Raw genomic sequence first — 18344 nt, forward strand, 5'->3', positions numbered from 1 at the left:
TTCAAATAGTAGTTCAGTTATTTCATTAATTTTGTTTCTGAGACTATTTATGTTAATATGAGCAATACTTAAACCATTCTTAACTTTTTTTATGTTGTGACGTGATTATATTTGTCATGGGGTGTAGAAAGAGTTCTCAATGTTGTCGTACCTTCTTCCTTTAGTTAGGAGTGCTAGTGCGAGGGTGGATAATCAGCCTGTCGTGTCTGAGATAGGCGATGTCTCCTCTTTCACATGCAGCCTTCAGCTTTGGCATCAGTTCTTTTCGTTTCACCCTTACAGCTTCAGTATAGTCCTCATTTATGAAGATCTTGGTGCCTTTCAAGTGTTTGGCTCTTTGTAGAACCGCAGTTTTATCTTTGTAGCGCAGGAACTTAACAACAATAGATCTCGGTCTGTCTCTCATCACATCAGGATTCCCTGTGCGGTGTGCACGTTCCACCTCAATCTCCCCTTGTAGTTGTAACTTCTGCATTAGCATGTCTTTCACTTTCACCTCTGAGTCTGTCCAGGTTTCCCCTGTGGATTCAGGTATTCCATCAATGACAATGTTGTTTCTCCTAGATTGACCCTCCAGGTACTCGTGTTTGTCTAAAATGACCTGAAGGCTCTCACACAACTTCATGACGTCTGCTTGAGTTGTGTTGTGGTGCTCTGACTGTCTAGCTTGGGATTGTCATTGGTATTGGTAGCTTGGGATTGTCATTGGTATTGGTCCAAATAAGTTCAGTTGGCAGTTAACACTGGGACCAGTAAAAGCCACTGACGATCAGCCGACTCACATTTCCGTTTTTATTTGTTATTTCAGAATAAATTATTTTCTAAAATATGTCACCCTATGGGTCAGCTTGCACTCTGTGGGCGTAACAAAGCCATGATGCTATTTTCTAAATGTGGGCTCCTTACCAGGCCAGCATAAGACATTTATTTCAACAGACTTGGGCTGGTCTTATGTTATGTTCTTTCTTGTGTTTTTTATGTTTCAGGCTTGTTTGGACATTTGGATTTATGAATTGAATAATGACCAGGATATGAAATGTTTTAAAATGAGTTTTAATGTCAAACAGCTCTTGATGTTTAACTTCAACATCCATAAGTGCAAGTTCAGGATTTTAAAGTTACAATAATTAAAACAGAAAGAATATGTTTGTTTTGAAGTATAGTATACTTAAAAAGAAGTTGCAGAAAACAACTCTGATAATATTGTAGTAATCAGTAGAAGCCTGACAGGAAGTCGCCGCCACAAGAGCCTCATCCATCAGTGTGTTTGCTGCTGCCACATTATCTTCACTTTAACGAAACATTAAGTTTAACTGATGTTTGTTGTTCTTTTTGTTCATCGAACAAACATATGATTCAGCTAGAAATGTGTTTTTCTCGGAAAGTTTGTGCATTTTAAAGCATTTTAGGAGAGAAAGAAGAGGGGAAAGTTGCTGATCGGCCCCGAGCTCCGCGGCGACTCCACGAAGTTTTAAAACCCCACAAACAAACTGCGGAGAACATCGGACTTCCAGAGGATCTGGACACGAAGAGAATCTAGTCCGCTATCAGCTTCTCCTCTGTCAGCCTGAAACGACGCTCCAACACTGATTTTTGACCCGTTAAAGGACGAGGAGAAAACACAAGTGGGACTCCACCGACTGCACACGGGAGCGGCGCTGCGGGTTGAGTCTCCACGGTTCTCATGGTGTGTTTAAGTTCCGTCGGAGCTCCGACTTCTCATCATTAGCAGTGACTCTCGCAGCAGCTCGACATGGCAGAAGTAGCTCCAGCTCCGGCCAAAGCCGCCAAGAAGAAGGTGTCCAAGCCGAAGAAGGCCGGCCCCAGCGCGGCAGAGCTCATCGTGAAGGCCGTGGCCGCGTCCAAGGAGCGCAGCGGCGTGTCCGCCGCCGCCGTCAAGAAAGCTCTGGCCGCCGGAGGATACGACGTGGACAAGAACAAAGCCCGCGTCAACACCGCCATCAAGAGCCTGGTGACCAAGGGGACCCTGGTCCAGACCAAGGGGACCGGGGCCTCCGGCTCCTTCAAGATGAGCAAGAACACTGACACGAAGGCCAAAGCTCCCGTGAACAAAGCGGCTCCTAAAGCCAACAAGCCCGCCGCCAAGAAACCCGCAGCAGCGAAGAAGGTGAAGAGCGCAGCAGCCAAGAAACCAGCAGCGGCCAAGAAGAGCCCCAAGAAGGTGAAGAAGCCCGCAGCGCTCAAGAAGACGGCCAAGAGCCCCAAGAAGGTCGCCAAGAGCCCCAAAAAGGTCGCCAAGAGCCCCAAAAAGGTCGCCAAGAGCCCCAAGAAGGTGGTGAAGAAGGCCCCCAAAGCCAACAAGTCCCCCGCCAAGAAGGTGACCAAGCCCAAAGCCAAGAAGGCAGCACCCAAGAAGAAGTGAAGCATCACTGCTGGACAAAATGAAAAAGGCTCTTTTAAGAGCCACCACCTCATCCTGAGAGTTCTTTTCCTATCAGCTTGTTTTTTTTCAACAATAAATTGCACAATTTCATTCAATTTAACAAATGTACATTCAAGGGAAAATTACTACATTTTATTTTACACAAAAGTAAAATTACAGTTTCAAAGAGTTTACAAGAACCAGGTTTCAACCACTTTCTCTTTTATTTGTAGTTGACTTTTTACTCCACTATACATTTCAGAGTATCTTAATCAATAATTCACTCATGAACTTCAGCATTTCTTAATGCTGCCTATTAACAGATAAGGACACTTTTTGCAGTATCTTAGTATTTTAAGAGCCACCACATCTTCCTTAAAAGGCTAATTGTGTCACATAAGAAACGTGTTTTCTTATAAAAAAACATTGTACTCATGCAACAGCAAATTTGTTATTGATTACATTTTTATAAGTTCAAGTCAGTTATGTATCCTGTCAGTTGTCCTTTGGTTTGCAACGCTGATATTTCCTGTTTTTTCTTGATTACAGTTTAAGTCATCAAATAAACTAATCTAATCTAACTCTCAAACATGCCTCACACATTATGTAGTACTACATAAAAATGTGTTTTCCTTTTGGTTAACCAATTCATTGAGCACTTTGTATCAAATTTAGTCATTTTCTACTGATGAAATATTTTTTATTTAAAAATTAAAAAAAAAAAAACAGTTTCTAGAACAACTTTTATTTAACCCAAATGTCAGAGTAGAGCAGCACAGCAATGGAAACCTACTGGATTAGTACATGATGTCTGAAAAAAAAACCCACTTTGGTACGACAGTGGAATAAAAACGGCTAAATATAAACATGGAAATATGTTTTTCACTATTGTTCTTCCTCCAATTATTATTATTAATATCATTGTTATTAATACATTCCACTAAACTCATATGACAAGACTGGGGGGCAGTTTGGGAATGTACCATTTTTATGATTATTGTTATAATATATAGTTATTTTTTTCATATGAATTGTACTCAATGTAAAACTTGAAAATATGTATTTTCTTCCATAAATATATGTGTAGAATATATATAAATATTTGTCTCAGTGATGAAGCCATAGAGACAAAGTAAGCAGTAAATCTGTGGGACCATTTGTGGGTCAGGAGAGAAAAAGCAACAGAAGTGGTCCCAGTAAATGAACATCATTTATGATGATGCTACATAACAGCTGCCTTCAAACACCCAGCTTCAACTATGTGAAATGCTGACTCCATTCCCAGTGAAGGCCTGACCAGAAGGATCCCTGAAAGATTTGGCAACTAAGAACAAGCTTAAATAGAGAAAAAAATACTTTATTATGGAATTATACAACGTGTGCACTAAATAACATCATTGTTGGTATTTGGTGGGATAAAATAAAGGACTGAAAGGTGGAAGTACAAAAAAAACCTGATACTAGGGTATGTTTAAGATCTTATACTGCTCATATTAGATGTTAACTATTAATTATTAGTGCAAGAGGTGGAAAACTATTATTTGAGGGAATCGTGTTCTGCTTTGTGACAATTAATGTAGCAACTTTTACAGTAATGAGATTCATGGAAGCAGCTCTTTCTGCTTCTGCGTACAGTTAAATAAATGGCACAAATCTACTTTATTTACTCATTAGTCCCTGGATTATGTGAAACCTGGATTGTTCTCAATTTTTGCAGACTGCTTTAAAAGTTTGTAAGTTATTAGTGATGAACATATGAAGCAGCAAGCCGCGACTTCATAACGGCTTGCTGGAGAGAGACGACGGGAACGCTGATCGCGAAGTACCGCGACTTGACCACCAGAGGGCAGCGTTTACCAGCGAGTGCTACAGCTCTTCATATCCTTACCTGCTTCAGCTGGCGCGGTCTCCAGTCTTCTGCCTTCTGCAGAGCAGCTCTGCAGGGAGCATTTGATTTGAGTGCCAACCAGTGGCGTAGCCAGAAAAGAGACATTGGGTGTGCACCAGCTAAGACTGGGTGTGCCAAATTTATTTTCAACAAAACGTTACACTTCCACAAACGTTCAAAAGCATGTATATTTAACATACTAACAGTATTACGTGCTCTCAAATAAAATCAATAATATAAGTATAATCAGTGTTGGGCAGTAGCTAGGGTTGCCACCTTTCAGAAATAGAAATAAAGGACGCCCCGATTTCAGCAGCGCAGGAGCCAAAAAAAAGCCCCAAAACTTCGAAACTGCATAAAAATGTGTTTATTTTATATGAAAAAAACATGTTCTTTAATAGCATTGAACTTGCATGACTGTACAGACAGCCAACCATACTAGCAACTGAAATAGCTGCCTATGCTATGTATGTCCACATCAGCCAAGGTGTAGAATATTGCTACAGGTGAAGAATATGGTGTAAAAGTTAACTTATTTCAATAATTCAACTAGAATATGGTGTAAAAGTTAATTTATTTCAATAATTCAACTAGAATTTGGTGTAAAAGTTAACTTATTTCAATAATTCAACTAGAATATGGTGTAAAAGTTAACTTATTTCAATAATTCAACTAGAATATGGTGTAAAAGTTAACTTATTTCAATAATTCAACTAGAATATGGTGTAAAAGTTAATTTATTTCAATAATTCAACTAGAATTTGGTGTAAAAGTTAACTTATTTCAATAATTCAACTAGAATATGGTGTAAAAGTTAATTTATTTCAATAATTCAACTAGAATTTGGTGTAAAAGTTAACTTATTTCAATAATTCAACTAGAATATGGTGTAAAAGTTAATTTATTTCAATAATTCAACTAGAATTTGTTGTAAAAGTTAACTTATTTCAATAATCCAACTAGAATATGATGTAAAAGTTAATTTATTTCAATAATTCAATTAGAATTTGGTGTAAAAGTTAACTTATTTCAATAATTCAACTAGAATATGGTGTAAAAGTTAATTTATTTCAATAATTCAACTTAAAAGGTGAAACTAATATATTACCTAGTCTTATTACATGCAAAGCAAGATATGTTGAAGCTTTATTTGTTAAAATTTTGATGATGGAATTATTTATTGATTTCATAAAATATTCTCGAATTTATTTTTTATTTGGGGTTTTCATAAACTGTGAGCCATAATCAGAGAGCAGCGTCTTGCTGGTGCAGGTAACTGCTGGACGCAGATGCGTGACGGAAACTGGCTGATTTATGGTTCCACGTTGCACCAACGCAGAGCTTACAGCGTATAATGCGCGAACATACGGTGCGCGTCGCTGCGTACTCAACGCCGTAGGCTACGCCGTTGATTTAAAGCGGAACCATAAATCAGGCTTAACGCGGGCGCATTTGTCAGTTATCTTTTCGTCTTTTCAACTGAGCACACAAACACAAACTGAGGGTGCAATGCTTGCTTATGCACCCTCGTAGAACTGGGCCTGGCATAATATGTGTCCGTATTGGTTCAATACGGAACTTTTAATTCCCAATTCCCAAGCCCTACCTGGAAGTGAAGCCCGAGTCCTCCCCGCTGTCTGGTACACACATAGAAAGATCTGGGCACAGACGCAGCAGGTCCTGTTGTCCCGCCACAAAAATTTTGCTGGCCTTAATGTTTCCTGTGTTTTATTTTGTTCATTATTGTTAAATGTAGTGTTGATGTGTGTGGCAGACGTGTGTATGGGGCGCTAATGAAAATACGGGACAAATCGCGTCCCGTATTAGTTCAATATGGGACGCAACATTTCTTTCTCAAATAAAGGACAATTCTGTATTTTACGGGACGGGTGGCAACCCTAGCAGTAGCGTTAGTAAGGTGCATAATTGTCGTTGGATATTAAAATTAAGTGTGCATTGATACTTGAATAAAATGGCATTCAATAAATATATAGTATAAAAGGAATGTGTTATCAAATTAACATTTAAAATGTATGAAATAACCCAATTTTATTTGTGAAATGGACCCCCGTTCAGTCGAAACAATAAAACTGGCTACTACCAGTTGTTTTTCAGTAGGAGGCGCAAACACACAAACTACTCACCAACAACCGTTTACACCACGAGAAGAAGAGCAGGCCCACCCCTGTCCTCTAACACGTCCTCAGACAAGACCTATGAGCAGCATTCAGTAGAGCCGAGACTTTGAACCAGTAAATCTAGCAGCAAACATGAGCGGACGAGGAAAGGGAGGAAAGGGTCTCGGTAAAGGAGGCGCTAAGCGTCACCGTAAAGTCCTCCGTGACAACATCCAGGGAATTACCAAACCCGCCATCCGCCGTCTGGCTCGCCGCGGGGGGGTGAAGCGTATCTCCGGTCTGATCTACGAGGAGACCCGCGGTGTGCTGAAGGTGTTCCTGGAGAACGTGATCCGTGATGCCGTCACCTACACCGAGCACGCAAAGAGGAAGACGGTGACCGCCATGGATGTGGTGTACGCGCTCAAGAGACAGGGACGCACCCTGTACGGATTCGGGGGTTAAACCAACCAAACACCAAACAACGGCCCTTTTCAGGGCCACCCACTCCAACCATAAGAGATCATATACCTATGTACTCTAATACGTTTTTAATAATTATATCGCAATATCGTAGTCTATAATAAACAAATTTATTCAATAACCTAGACCTCTCTGCCCTCTATAAACCTACAAACTGTATTCCCTTTTTAATCCGCTCACTGGCAGCACTTCTTTGTCCACGCAATGTGATTGTGCCTAGTTATTTTTTTTCAGGTCTACAGTTCCAGAGGGTTTACGTCACTGAGTAAAGTCCAAAAAAATACCTGCAGCATGGGACAAATAAAGTTGCAAAAAAGAAGACGGAGCACACGATATTGTGAATAAAATACAAGATAAACATACTAGGTGTGCTAAAAGCAGCAGCTTCGACAGCGGCTGTGCTGCGTCACCTCCCCGTCTGCCGCCGTCCAATCACCGACATGCTGAACAACCAGCGGAGCCTCGACCAATCACAGAGGAGCGAAGGCGCAGCGCGGTTTGCTGGCAGCTGTATAAAAGCAGCCTTTCTGACCCAAGCAGTTCATTCATTTCTGAAGGAGAAAACATGCCTGAACCCGCCAAGTCCGCGCCCAAGAAGGGCTCCAAGAAAGCCGTGACCAAGACCGCCGGGAAAGGCGGCAAGAAGAGGAGAAAGAGCAGGAAGGAGAGCTACGCCATCTACGTGTACAAGGTGCTGAAGCAGGTCCACCCCGACACCGGCATCTCCTCCAAGGCCATGGGCATCATGAACTCGTTCGTCAACGACATCTTTGAGCGCATCGGCTCCGAAGCGTCTCGTCTGGCTCACTACAACAAACGCTCCACCATCACCTCCAGGGAGATCCAGACCGCCGTGCGCCTCCTGCTGCCCGGGGAGCTGGCCAAGCACGCCGTGTCCGAGGGAACCAAGGCCGTCACCAAGTACACCAGCTCCAAGTAGACCAACACCCAATACAAACCAACGGCTCTTTTAAGAGCCACACACCCAATCTGCAGAGCATAAAACTTCCTTCAGCCGTTTAACATGAACATGAACTATTGTTTTACGTTGCAGGAGAGTTGCTACCACGCATGAACAAGTTGGGCTGTTATCTTACTGATCGTGTGCTGAAACTATTAAACTATAACCCACTTGGGTTGAAATAAGTAGCAAGTAGCAAATAAGTAGTAAATAAGAAATTCTGTAGTCATTGACTCATGAAAGACAGAATTTAACAGGGTTAAGAATAAACTCTAAAATTATAAATCCACAAAGGTGTAAGTATTGCATGACAGAAATAATTTATTCCATTCAGCATTGCTAAAGCACATCAAATACCTTCTGACATGGCTGAGCTGAATGATTTTAATTAAAATAATTGTACCAGACAGTAAAGTTCATTACTTTTTATTTTTCAAAAAAATTGAAAGATGGTTTATTTGTTGAATATCAGCATTAATTTGTATAATTTTAAGTTACTTAATGCCTTAACTCCAATGACTGCTTGACTAAACTGTTTGCGATGTTGGACTTTGTTCCCTCTGAGTCTAATTTAAATGTGTGTTTAGGACATACCTGTCAAATCTCCCATTTTGACCGGGAAACTACTGTATTTTACCCCTTTCCCACCGTCCTCCCGTATTAGTAACTTCCCGTTTTATAATATTAAAAAGCATTCCTGTGCCTGTCTTAACTAAATTGTAACCGGCCTCGTGAGAAAACTGCCACCTGCTGTAGTTTGGTTAGGTTAGTGGCAACAACGGGAACAAACTCGGAACAACAACTCAGAAATGGATGGATGTAACCAGAGAAGACGTTGTTTAAATATCTCTAAAAATGGGATACCAAATTTACTTCCTTAAAGAGGAGCAAGATGGGGCAGAAAAACCACATGAGTTAAAATGACAAATTAAAAATGTAAATGTTTCACTTGGACACAATGTGTATATTCATTGAAAATATTTAAAATAAATAAATGTGCTTTAATTCCCTTTTGTGTTTTCATTTAGGCTCTATTACAGGAATAAGAATGTCCACAGCATTTCAGTGTCAACAAAAGTCGGCCTATCAGGCTATGAGCACATCGTTGTAGTTTGTAGATGTTTGACAGGTCGTTATTTTAGATTTCTGGTAAACCTGTCTCAAAATGTAACATACTGGACCTCTGTTGGGATGGTGGGATTGCTGGCAGTGGAAAATGTCCCTTATTTTTAAATCCAAAACTTGACAGGCATGGTTTAGGATGTGTAAATATACGTGTGCACACAGACGGCCTCGCGGCGGCGAGACAGCGGCAGCTGCTGCCTGACCCGGTTTTGCACAGGTAAGCTTCAGGACGTTTGGCGCTGGAGTGAACGGATGAAAGACTTCAATGCTTCCTGAAGCTTCACTTGCCCATCACAACCAGCATCTTTGCTGGTACCGTATATGGTATATTTGCTGTGTCGTATTGGGTTCAACCAGCTAACACAGAAGCCCCCACATCTCCATATCAGTTTTAGTTTAGTTCTTTCTTTTCATTAAACGCATGTTTATTGATCCATGCATTAAGAAACAACTTATGTCAACATGGCCACCTTTTCCCAGTATGTTTCTATTCATTTTATGAAATGTAATTTAAACTTTGGAGGATTTGGCACAGCAAAACAATCTTGTAATCCAGTTTTGATTCTTTTCCACTGGACCTGATAGAAGGTGGGACGGGAGGAAGTTTCCTTTTACATTTTCAAGAGAGAAAAATGTTTCACAATTTAAAATGTATGATTAATATATCGTTATTTACATAGGAGACTGTGAGTTCTGACCTATATAGCCTACACTTCCACATTCAAGATAACCAAGCAGTTATATTTAAAAAAAAAAAAAAAAACAGGCTAAATCCACAACTTTTCTTGTCATAGAATGGAAACCAAGATAGACTCCGATCTTTAGGGGACAGTCAGTGGAGCTACACCTCCGCTGCTCCTGATTGGTGGATTCTGCTCTGCAGCTCAGCCCCGCCCCCATGTGCGCTGTTCATTGGATAGAATCTTTTCAAAACTCCCGCCTCGTTTGTCTCTGTCCTGATTGGTGCGGCACGACTCGTCCCGCGCTCTCCGGTATTTAATGAGGTTTTCCGCTGCTGGAGACACAGTTTCTCTTGACACTAGTTCTAGAAAGACATTATCAACATGAGCGGCCGCGGAAAGACCGGAGGGAAAGCCAGAGCGAAGGCCAAGACCCGCTCCTCCCGTGCAGGACTGCAGTTCCCAGTGGGTCGTGTCCACAGACTGCTGCGTAAAGGCAACTACGCTCAGCGCGTCGGTGCCGGCGCCCCCGTCTACCTGGCGGCTGTGCTGGAGTATCTGACCGCTGAGATCCTGGAGCTGGCTGGAAACGCTGCCCGCGACAACAAGAAGACCCGCATCATCCCCCGTCACCTGCAGCTGGCTGTCCGCAACGACGAGGAGCTCAACAAGCTGCTGGGGGGGGTCACCATCGCTCAGGGCGGCGTGCTGCCCAACATCCAGGCGGTGCTGCTGCCCAAGAAGACCGAGAAGGCCGCCAAGGCCAAGTAAAGCTGCTGCTGAACCCCGGAACACAACGGCTCTTTTAAGAGCCACACACTCCTCTGAGAGACACGATTACCAGATAACAATTACTATGTGCTTTTGTGCTTTTGTTCTCTCACATGTAACTCTCTTTGGATAAAAGCGTCTGCTAAATGACAGTATAATACCACTAAATATTAACCACATACAACACAAACTTTAAAGCACAAAAGGTTGTATGGAGCAGTAACATCTGCTGTTACTGGAAACTAAACTGTCTCAGAATAAACTACCAATAACTACATCTAGAGATGCGAGATGACTGAGTGCAGATTGTTTAAAAAAAAAAAAAAAAAAACATTTTAACATTTTGGATTATAGCACTAACTAGCTCATCGGTTATCTGCTGGTTGAAGTGAGGCTCTGTAATAACTGATTTTCAGATGTAATTAAATATATATAGCATATAAATAGCATGTTTGTGAAATTATTTACTTTCTCTATAAAGGAAAATGAGTTCACTGGTGGTGTTTCAGAAACTTAGAAGTGACCTGTTCAAATCCAAAAGTCTGTTTTGAAATAGGAAATTATATTACTACCGACTTTTCAGTATACAACATTTAGGCGGGGAAAACCCGTCCCTGTCCTCCAACACGTCCTCCAAAAAAAGTACACAATCTTTTTAGCTTACCAGTATACTATAACTGCTACCCAGCTAGTGGGGGTTGGTTTTTAGTGATTGGAGTAAATAAACTAATAAATAAAATAGATAAATAAATAAACTAACTTACACAACCGGGACAGAGAGACAGCAGGGGGCGGGGCTCCGGACTAGGCGGGAGTTTTGAAAAGATTCTATCCAATAAACGGCGCACATTGAGGCGCGAGCTCGCTCCCGGGGCGGGGCGGGGCTGCAGAGCAGAATCCACCAATCAGGAGCGGAGGTCTGGACCGCGTCACCGAGTCACACACTTTAAGAGCAGCGAGTCTCCCTTCTCCCAGCATTATCGTCCTGATCCAGAATCAGTCGCCATGGCCAGAACCAAGCAGACCGCTCGTAAGTCCACCGGAGGCAAAGCCCCCAGGAAGCAGCTGGCGACCAAGGCCGCCCGGAAGAGCGCCCCGGCCACCGGCGGAGTGAAGAAGCCTCACCGCTACAGGCCCGGTACCGTGGCTCTGAGGGAGATCCGCCGCTACCAGAAGTCCACGGAGCTGCTGATCCGCAAGCTGCCCTTCCAGCGGCTGGTGAGAGAAATCGCTCAGGACTTCAAGACCGACCTGCGCTTCCAGAGCTCTGCCGTCATGGCCCTGCAGGAGGCCAGCGAGGCTTACCTGGTGGGGCTGTTCGAGGACACCAACCTGTGCGCCATCCACGCCAAGAGGGTCACCATCATGCCCAAAGACATCCAGCTGGCCCGCCGCATCCGCGGGGAGAGAGCTTAGACCGTCTCCCCTGGAACCACAACGGCTCTTTTAAGAGCCACCAACATCACCACTAAAGAGCTGCTTCCAGCAATCTCATTCATAGTTGCTACATTGTCACAAAGCACATGATTCCCTCAATTAATAGTTTAGCTCTTCTTCCACTATAATTAATAAACTACACCTGATATGAGCAGTATAAGATCTTAAAAAATGCCCTAGTGTATCATTTTCTTCCGTCTACCCTGTAACCCACAACGGCTCTTTTAAGAGCCACCAACACTAGTAAAGAGCTGCTTTTCCTTTTAGTATGTAGCGTGAAAAATGTGCTTTTCATGTCACGTTCATAACATCACACCACCCATCTCCCTCAGTAACAACTTTTAACTATTAACAGAACCCTTATTTCACGCCACACTTATTCCAATCAGTACATTTATCTTCAGTAATGAATTTAAAAGTTTATCTTTCTGTCTCACTGCACATCAGTGCGTCTTATAGAAATCATCAGTTCTACATATAAAGAACAATAGCTTAAAATAGACTGAAAAAAGCTGCTGACTAGTAATGATCGATAGAACTGTTGTCAAATCTTTGTTTCTGCAGAAACACTAAAGATACATGCCGTTCTGCAGAATGATAGTTGCTCTGTCCCCTCTCTTGTTTTACTTTTTTTTATTTATATTTCATAATTTTATTATAAACGGTGGTATCCACAATGATGTCAAACATTATACACATATTTTCACCCCCTTCCAAACCCACCCCTTGGACCTAAGCATTTGATGAAAACAATTAATAAGGAAAACAGAAAAAAAGATAAAACAATAAAAAACAAAACATTAAAATTTGTTTTGCATTCTGGATTTGGGCTGTAGATAGTTTCAGAATCAGAAAAGGGTTTATTGCCAAGTTTGTTAACACACACAAGGAATTTGTTGTGGTGATTGGTGCAATACAGTAAAAATAAAAATAAATAAACAGTATAGACAGAAATGTACAATATGGGGTTTTTACAAATGTTACGGGGTTGGAATATTTACGTTAATGTAACATAGAGTGGGATGGGGGGCAGTCCGTGGTAGACGGAGAGAGGGGGGACCGGGGCCTTGTTGATGAGGACAGCTGCAGACGGGAAAAAACTGTTCTTGTGGCGTGAGGTCTGGGTCCTGATGGACCGCAGCCTCCTGCCAGAGGGAAGAGTCTGGAACAGTTTGTGTCCGGGGTGGGAGGGGTCTGCTGCAATCTTTCCTGCACCTTCAGGGTCCTGGAGGCTGCAGGTCCTGGAGAGATGGGAGGTTGCAGCCAATCACCTTCTCTGTAGAGATGATACGCTGCAGCTGCTCCTGTCCTTCACAGTGGCAGCAGCGTACCAGACGGTGATGGAGGAGGTGAGGATGGACTCAACGATGGCTGTGTAAAACTGCACCACCATTGTCTTTGGCAGGTTGAATTTCTTCAGCTGCCGCAGGAAGTACATCCTCTGGTGTGCTTTTTGGTGAGGGAGGTGATGTTCAGCTCCCATTTGAGGTCCTGGGTTATGATGGTCCCCAGGAAGCGGTAGGACTTTTAATATTGCTGATCATGGCTTACAGTTTAAGAAAACTCAAATATCCTATCTCAAAAAATAAGAATATTCTGGGAATCTTAAAACTTTAAACCATAATATTGAAATATTAAAAGGCTTGCAATATTTCAGTTGATTTGTAATGAATCCAGAATGTATGACTTTTTCTTTTAAATTGCATTACAAAAAATAAATAACTATCACAATATTCTTATTTTCTGAGACAGTCCTGTTTATAAATAAGAGACCAAGTGTTGTTCGTATCAAAGCTGTCGTTATGCTATCTTTTTTGTTTATCCATTACGTTAGCCATGCAATTTCAAAGCAAGAGTCATGAATTATGCGGTCATTTTTAATGTTTGTGAATAAATAGCGGTAATTTGCTCTCAGATCAGGTTGGTGGCCCTGAAAAGGGCCGTTGTTTGGTTGAAACGGTTAGATGGTTTAACCCCCGAATCCGTACAGGGTGCGTCCCTGTCTCTTGAGCGCGTACACCACATCCATGGCGGTCACAGTCTTCCTCTTTGCGTGCTCGGTGTAGGTGACGGCATCACGGATCACGTTCTCCAGGAAGACCTTCAGCACACCGCGGGTCTCCTCGTAGATCAGACCGGAGATACGCTTCACCCCGCCGCGGCGAGCCAGACGGCGGATGGCGGGTTTGGTGATTCCCTGGATGTTGTCACGGAGGACTTTACGGTGACGCTTAGCGCCTCCTTTACCGAGACCCTTTCCTCCTTTTCCTCGTCCGCTCATGTTGAATATGAAGTTAGTCAACAACTGAACTGGAACTACGTTCACCACGTTATTTAGCTCTTTTCTGAGGACGTGTTTGAAGACAGGGGCGGGCCTAATATTCTTCTCCTCATTAAAGGATGCTGATACCAGATCGTTCAATGTGTTATAGCGCCACCTACTGGCACATAATAGTTAGTAACTTCATGTCTTTTTAAATCCTGATATGGCTGCCTTCAACAAATATAATTTTTGTTTATTGATTATTATCTGGTACATTTGACGTTTGGAGTGGTCTTTCAAATGAACAAGTAAATGATTTTTATTAAGTTTCCAGCATTTCATTTCGAAAATCTATATCAATTTCCCATGAAGGAATAATTTATAGGAGGTATCATCAAGCTTTTGTCTTCTGGGTCTACTAAGTTAAAACCACCCAGGACTCCCAACCTGAACACCTGAATTTGAAACTGACCAATCATGTGGAATGAACTATGGCAATACAGAAATTATATATATTACTTGATCAATTGTATTTTCTACCATTATTTTTGAGCAGTGTTAAAAGTTGGCCCAAATGTTTGTTATAAAAATAAAATAAAATACCTCTATGGAAACTGAGGGATTATTTATTTATTTTTGTTTATGTAGCAGTCCCGGCTAAGTTTCCGTTGGCAGATTTATTGATAATCCTCTGGAAACATTGAACATATTATTCAAAAACCAGCAACGCAGGACAACAGTTGCTCATTTTCCATTCAACCGGATTATTGTTTATTATCATTTAACTTTTTAACTGAAATCATGAATTATTTTCTGTTGTCTGCTTTGCATTGAAGCACAGTTTATATCCACATTTCGATAACATCAAGACAATATGTTCTTCAAGGGTCTATTTTCACAAAAATATTTCCTTACATATTTTCCCAAAATAAACTTATTAAAATTTGTATAAGAAAAGATAAACATTTACTCTTTAAATCACGTTCTGTCTATCATCAATCATGTCTGCACTTCTCCCTTATACACATGTCTTTGTCCTCTCAACAAGTTCAATTTTGATAACAGAATAAATGTTGTTTGCAGTTAAACTATGTTACATTTACACTATAAAAACACAAACCATTAACTGACTACATTTGTAACATTGTATTAGAAACACACAACTGCTTTGGACGTTGGTCACCGTTTTCTCAACTACAAAAGTCACACACCATCAGATTTACACACTTAACACACTTTTAGCTTACAGACCACACATCACCGGGGATTCATATTAGCTTATAAACATCTGTAGTCACATAAAAGAAAAGTAACTAACCTGGAAACATTGAAAATATTATAAAAAAATCAGTGACGCAGTAAAACAGTTGCTCATTCTCCATTCAACGGGATAATGAACCCAACGTCGGTTGCGCCAGTAACGAGTCCCAGTGCTGTGAAGCCACTTAAAGGGAAAGTTCATTTTTTTACAACCTGGACCTTATTTCTGGCATTTTTTATGGTCGTATACTCACCCAGAGGTGTTTGGTGTCATTTGGAGTCCTTCGGAAGATATTAGGGGTTTTTTTGCGAGCCGCTTCTCCATATAACGGTAGTGAACGGGGCACCGCGGGACACAGACGATGCAGCGTCTAAATAACACATGATTGCCGCGAAACTCGTTCATTTCTTTTATGAATCACTAGATCTGCTTCCAGGACCTGTTGTCTACATTCGGGGCAGTCTGTGTAACAAATAAATCAGTTTGTAAACAAGACCTCTGAACTCATGACGTCATCTCTGTGTGCGCGTCCCAGACACAGCTCCGTGTACAGCTGGAGTTCGCTACTGTTAGTTTACTGTTAGTTATTTGAAACATGTCTGAATATTTGTCAAATTCTGAGGTTGTGGACGACGACTTTGAATATGATGGACGTCCTTACCGTTTTGAGCCAGAGTATACGGCTGAAGAGCTCACTGAACGGAGGACAGAGTGCGCGCACAGAGATGACGTCATGAGTTCAGAGGTCTTGTTTACAAACGGATTTATTTATTACACAGACAACCCCGCAATGTTACAACAGGTCCTGGAAGCAGATCTAGTGATTCATAAAAGAAATGAAGAGTTTCGCGGCAATCATGTGTTATTTAGACGCTGCATCGTCTATGTCCCGCTGTGCCCCATGCGCTACCGTTATATGGAGAAGCGGCTCGCAAAAAACTCCTAATATCTTCCGAAGGACTCCAAATGACACCAAACTTTTCTGGGTGAGTATACGACCATAAAAAATGCCAGAAATAAGGTCCAAGTTGTAAAAAAACGAACTTTCCCTTTAAGTGTCCAACTGATGAAAACGCATATCACTGTTTGTGCTTCTCTGTAATCGCTTATTATAAATTTAGACAGAATAAAATAAAATACAATTTTAATACCAAAAAATGACTCTTAGAGGAAAGGCAGCAAAAGTAATAATACATTAAGAAAAAAAACTTATTTTGTCAGTATCACATTTATCTTAAACTAAATTTAAATCTACTGAAACTTAATAATTGTGTGTGTACTCCGTTTATAAGATTAAGATGGAAACCTTTTTTGTAATGAATATACTTTTTTAAACATTTATTTTAATAGTTAAAGCCAAAGTTTTGTTTGGTTGATGCAGGTGTGGTAATGTTTGGACAATTCTCTATCTGTTATTACGAAGGACTTTGTGGTGACGCTAAGTACCTCATTTACTTCATTATTTCCCTCATCTTACATAGCCACGAAAGGTGTCTTATTTCTGTTAATATTATTTAGGAAGCATTTCCGTGTCTTTCTGTGTATTCGAAGACAGAGGACTTGTTCTTCTTCGGGCTAACATCGGTAATATTTAATTCTTTGGTGTATTGGCAGTACCAACTTAAAAATTGTAACTAAATTAATTATACTGCTATCAGATAAAACAAAAACTTGAACAGTTTCCAACACAGCAGGAGATCAAAATAAAATAATTCAGACTTTAAAAATAGCATTAAATCAAAATGAGCATCATCATCAACATGTAGACTCGTATGGCTACTCTTTCTTCATGAGTGTGACTGGCTTCTTTCACCTGATCCATCCCTCGTCTCTCCTGCTAGTTCTTACCTTTGGTCACAGAGGTCTGCTGGAGCAGATCCCAGACCTGTTTTGGGATATACCTGAACAGATCACCGGTCCACATGTAAAAAAACAACCAAACTATTTCCTCTAGGCAACCCCTGACATAATGGTTTCTGGATAAGAAACCAAAAAACCCTTTGTAAGCACCAGGAGAGCATGCAAACTCGAACTGGGATTTGAACCAGGAACCTTCTTGCTCTGGTGAAAACGACTAGCGCCAACAGAAAGAGTCAGCAGTGTTGAATGACAGAGCCTCTCCAGCTGTGCACAACTCCTGCAGGCAGCCAGTCAGCAGCAGCTGCACAACATCCGGGCAACTGCTGTCCCATGAAAATCTCCCACTGCTCCTAGAGCTGATGACCACTGAAGCTGTGGCACATAGGATATTTATATATATATATATAATTGCTTGGTCACTTAAATATGTTATTTTATATATAGCTTTTATATTGCATATTTACAGACACCCCACATTCAATTTTAAGCATTTTTTTTTTTTTTTTTTTTTAGTATAAAAGGCACGAGACCACCTGGGGATTTATAAGCTGTGGGTTGGGCTGAATTCTTCAGTTAGCAGTTAACACTGGGACCAGTAAAAGCCACTGACGATCAGTCGACTCACATTTCCGTTTTTATTTATTATTTCCGGTGGGTAAATATTAATTCAATTCAATTCAATTCAATTTTATTTATATAGCGTCTAATACAACAGAGTTGTCTCTAGACGCTTTCCAGAGACCCATACCCAGAACATGACCCCCGAGCAGTTATTACATAAACAATGGCAGGTAAAAACTCCCCTAGTGGGAGAAAAACCTTAAGCCAAACAGTGGCAAGGAAAAACTCCCCTTTAGGAGGGAAGAAACCTTGAGCAGGACCAGGCTCATAAGGGGGGACCCTCCTGCCGAGGGCCAGACTGGTGGGTCAGGGACGGCAACAGCACAGCAGGCAGGTGGAAGCAGCAACGGGATGACCAGGGGTGGGGACCGCAGGCCGGCACGCAGCTCCCGAAGCTCCGGCCCAATCAGCAAGTCCCAGTTTGGGGTGCAGGGTCGGGGAAAGACTTGTGCTCCGTAATGCAAGCTACAAGCCACCCACGACCACCTGCAGGA

General features: G+C 41.6%; 6 protein-coding genes across 6 annotated transcripts in view; 5 read left to right on the forward strand and 1 right to left on the reverse strand.

Moving 5' to 3' along the window:
* Positions 1 to 1753: 1753 nt before the first annotated feature.
* On the forward strand, positions 1754 to 2383 carry LOC133448915 (histone H1-like). Its single transcript, XM_061727906.1, has one exon. The coding sequence runs from the start codon at positions 1754 to 1756 to the stop codon at positions 2381 to 2383; it is 630 nt and encodes a 209-aa protein (XP_061583890.1).
* A 4152-nt stretch (positions 2384 to 6535) lies between these two features.
* Positions 6536 to 6853, forward strand: LOC133448974 (histone H4). Its single transcript, XM_061728020.1, has one exon. The coding sequence runs from the start codon at positions 6542 to 6544 to the stop codon at positions 6851 to 6853; it is 312 nt and encodes a 103-aa protein (XP_061584004.1). The 5' UTR covers positions 6536 to 6541.
* Positions 6854 to 7436: 583 nt separating this feature from the next.
* On the forward strand, positions 7437 to 7838 carry LOC133448960 (histone H2B-like). The gene has a single exon (XM_061727997.1). The coding sequence runs from the start codon at positions 7437 to 7439 to the stop codon at positions 7809 to 7811; it is 375 nt and encodes a 124-aa protein (XP_061583981.1). The 3' UTR covers positions 7812 to 7838.
* Positions 7839 to 10012: 2174 nt separating this feature from the next.
* On the forward strand, positions 10013 to 10692 carry LOC133448936 (histone H2A-like). Its single transcript, XM_061727962.1, has one exon. The coding sequence runs from the start codon at positions 10022 to 10024 to the stop codon at positions 10406 to 10408; it is 387 nt and encodes a 128-aa protein (XP_061583946.1). The 5' UTR covers positions 10013 to 10021; the 3' UTR covers positions 10409 to 10692.
* A 201-nt stretch (positions 10693 to 10893) lies between these two features.
* LOC133445611 (histone H3-like) lies at positions 10894 to 11824 on the forward strand. The gene is made up of 2 exons (XM_061722966.1): positions 10894 to 10948; positions 11403 to 11824. Exons 1-2 carry the CDS (start codon positions 10894 to 10896, stop codon positions 11822 to 11824), a joined length of 477 nt encoding a protein of 158 aa, XP_061578950.1.
* Positions 11825 to 13538: 1714 nt separating this feature from the next.
* Positions 13539 to 18344, reverse strand: part of LOC133448911 (uncharacterized) — a 79687-nt gene continuing 74881 nt past the window's right edge. The window contains exon 7 of the mRNA XM_061727892.1: positions 13539 to 14121. Coding sequence (XP_061583876.1) covers positions 13815 to 14121 — 307 coding nt within the window. The 3' untranslated portion in view covers positions 13539 to 13814. The remainder of the gene's footprint in view (positions 14122 to 18344) is intronic.

Source organism: Cololabis saira, chromosome 1, assembly GCF_033807715.1.
Source record: "Cololabis saira isolate AMF1-May2022 chromosome 1, fColSai1.1, whole genome shotgun sequence".
In the NCBI taxonomy this organism is placed as follows: Eukaryota; Metazoa; Chordata; class Actinopteri; order Beloniformes; family Belonidae; genus Cololabis; species Cololabis saira.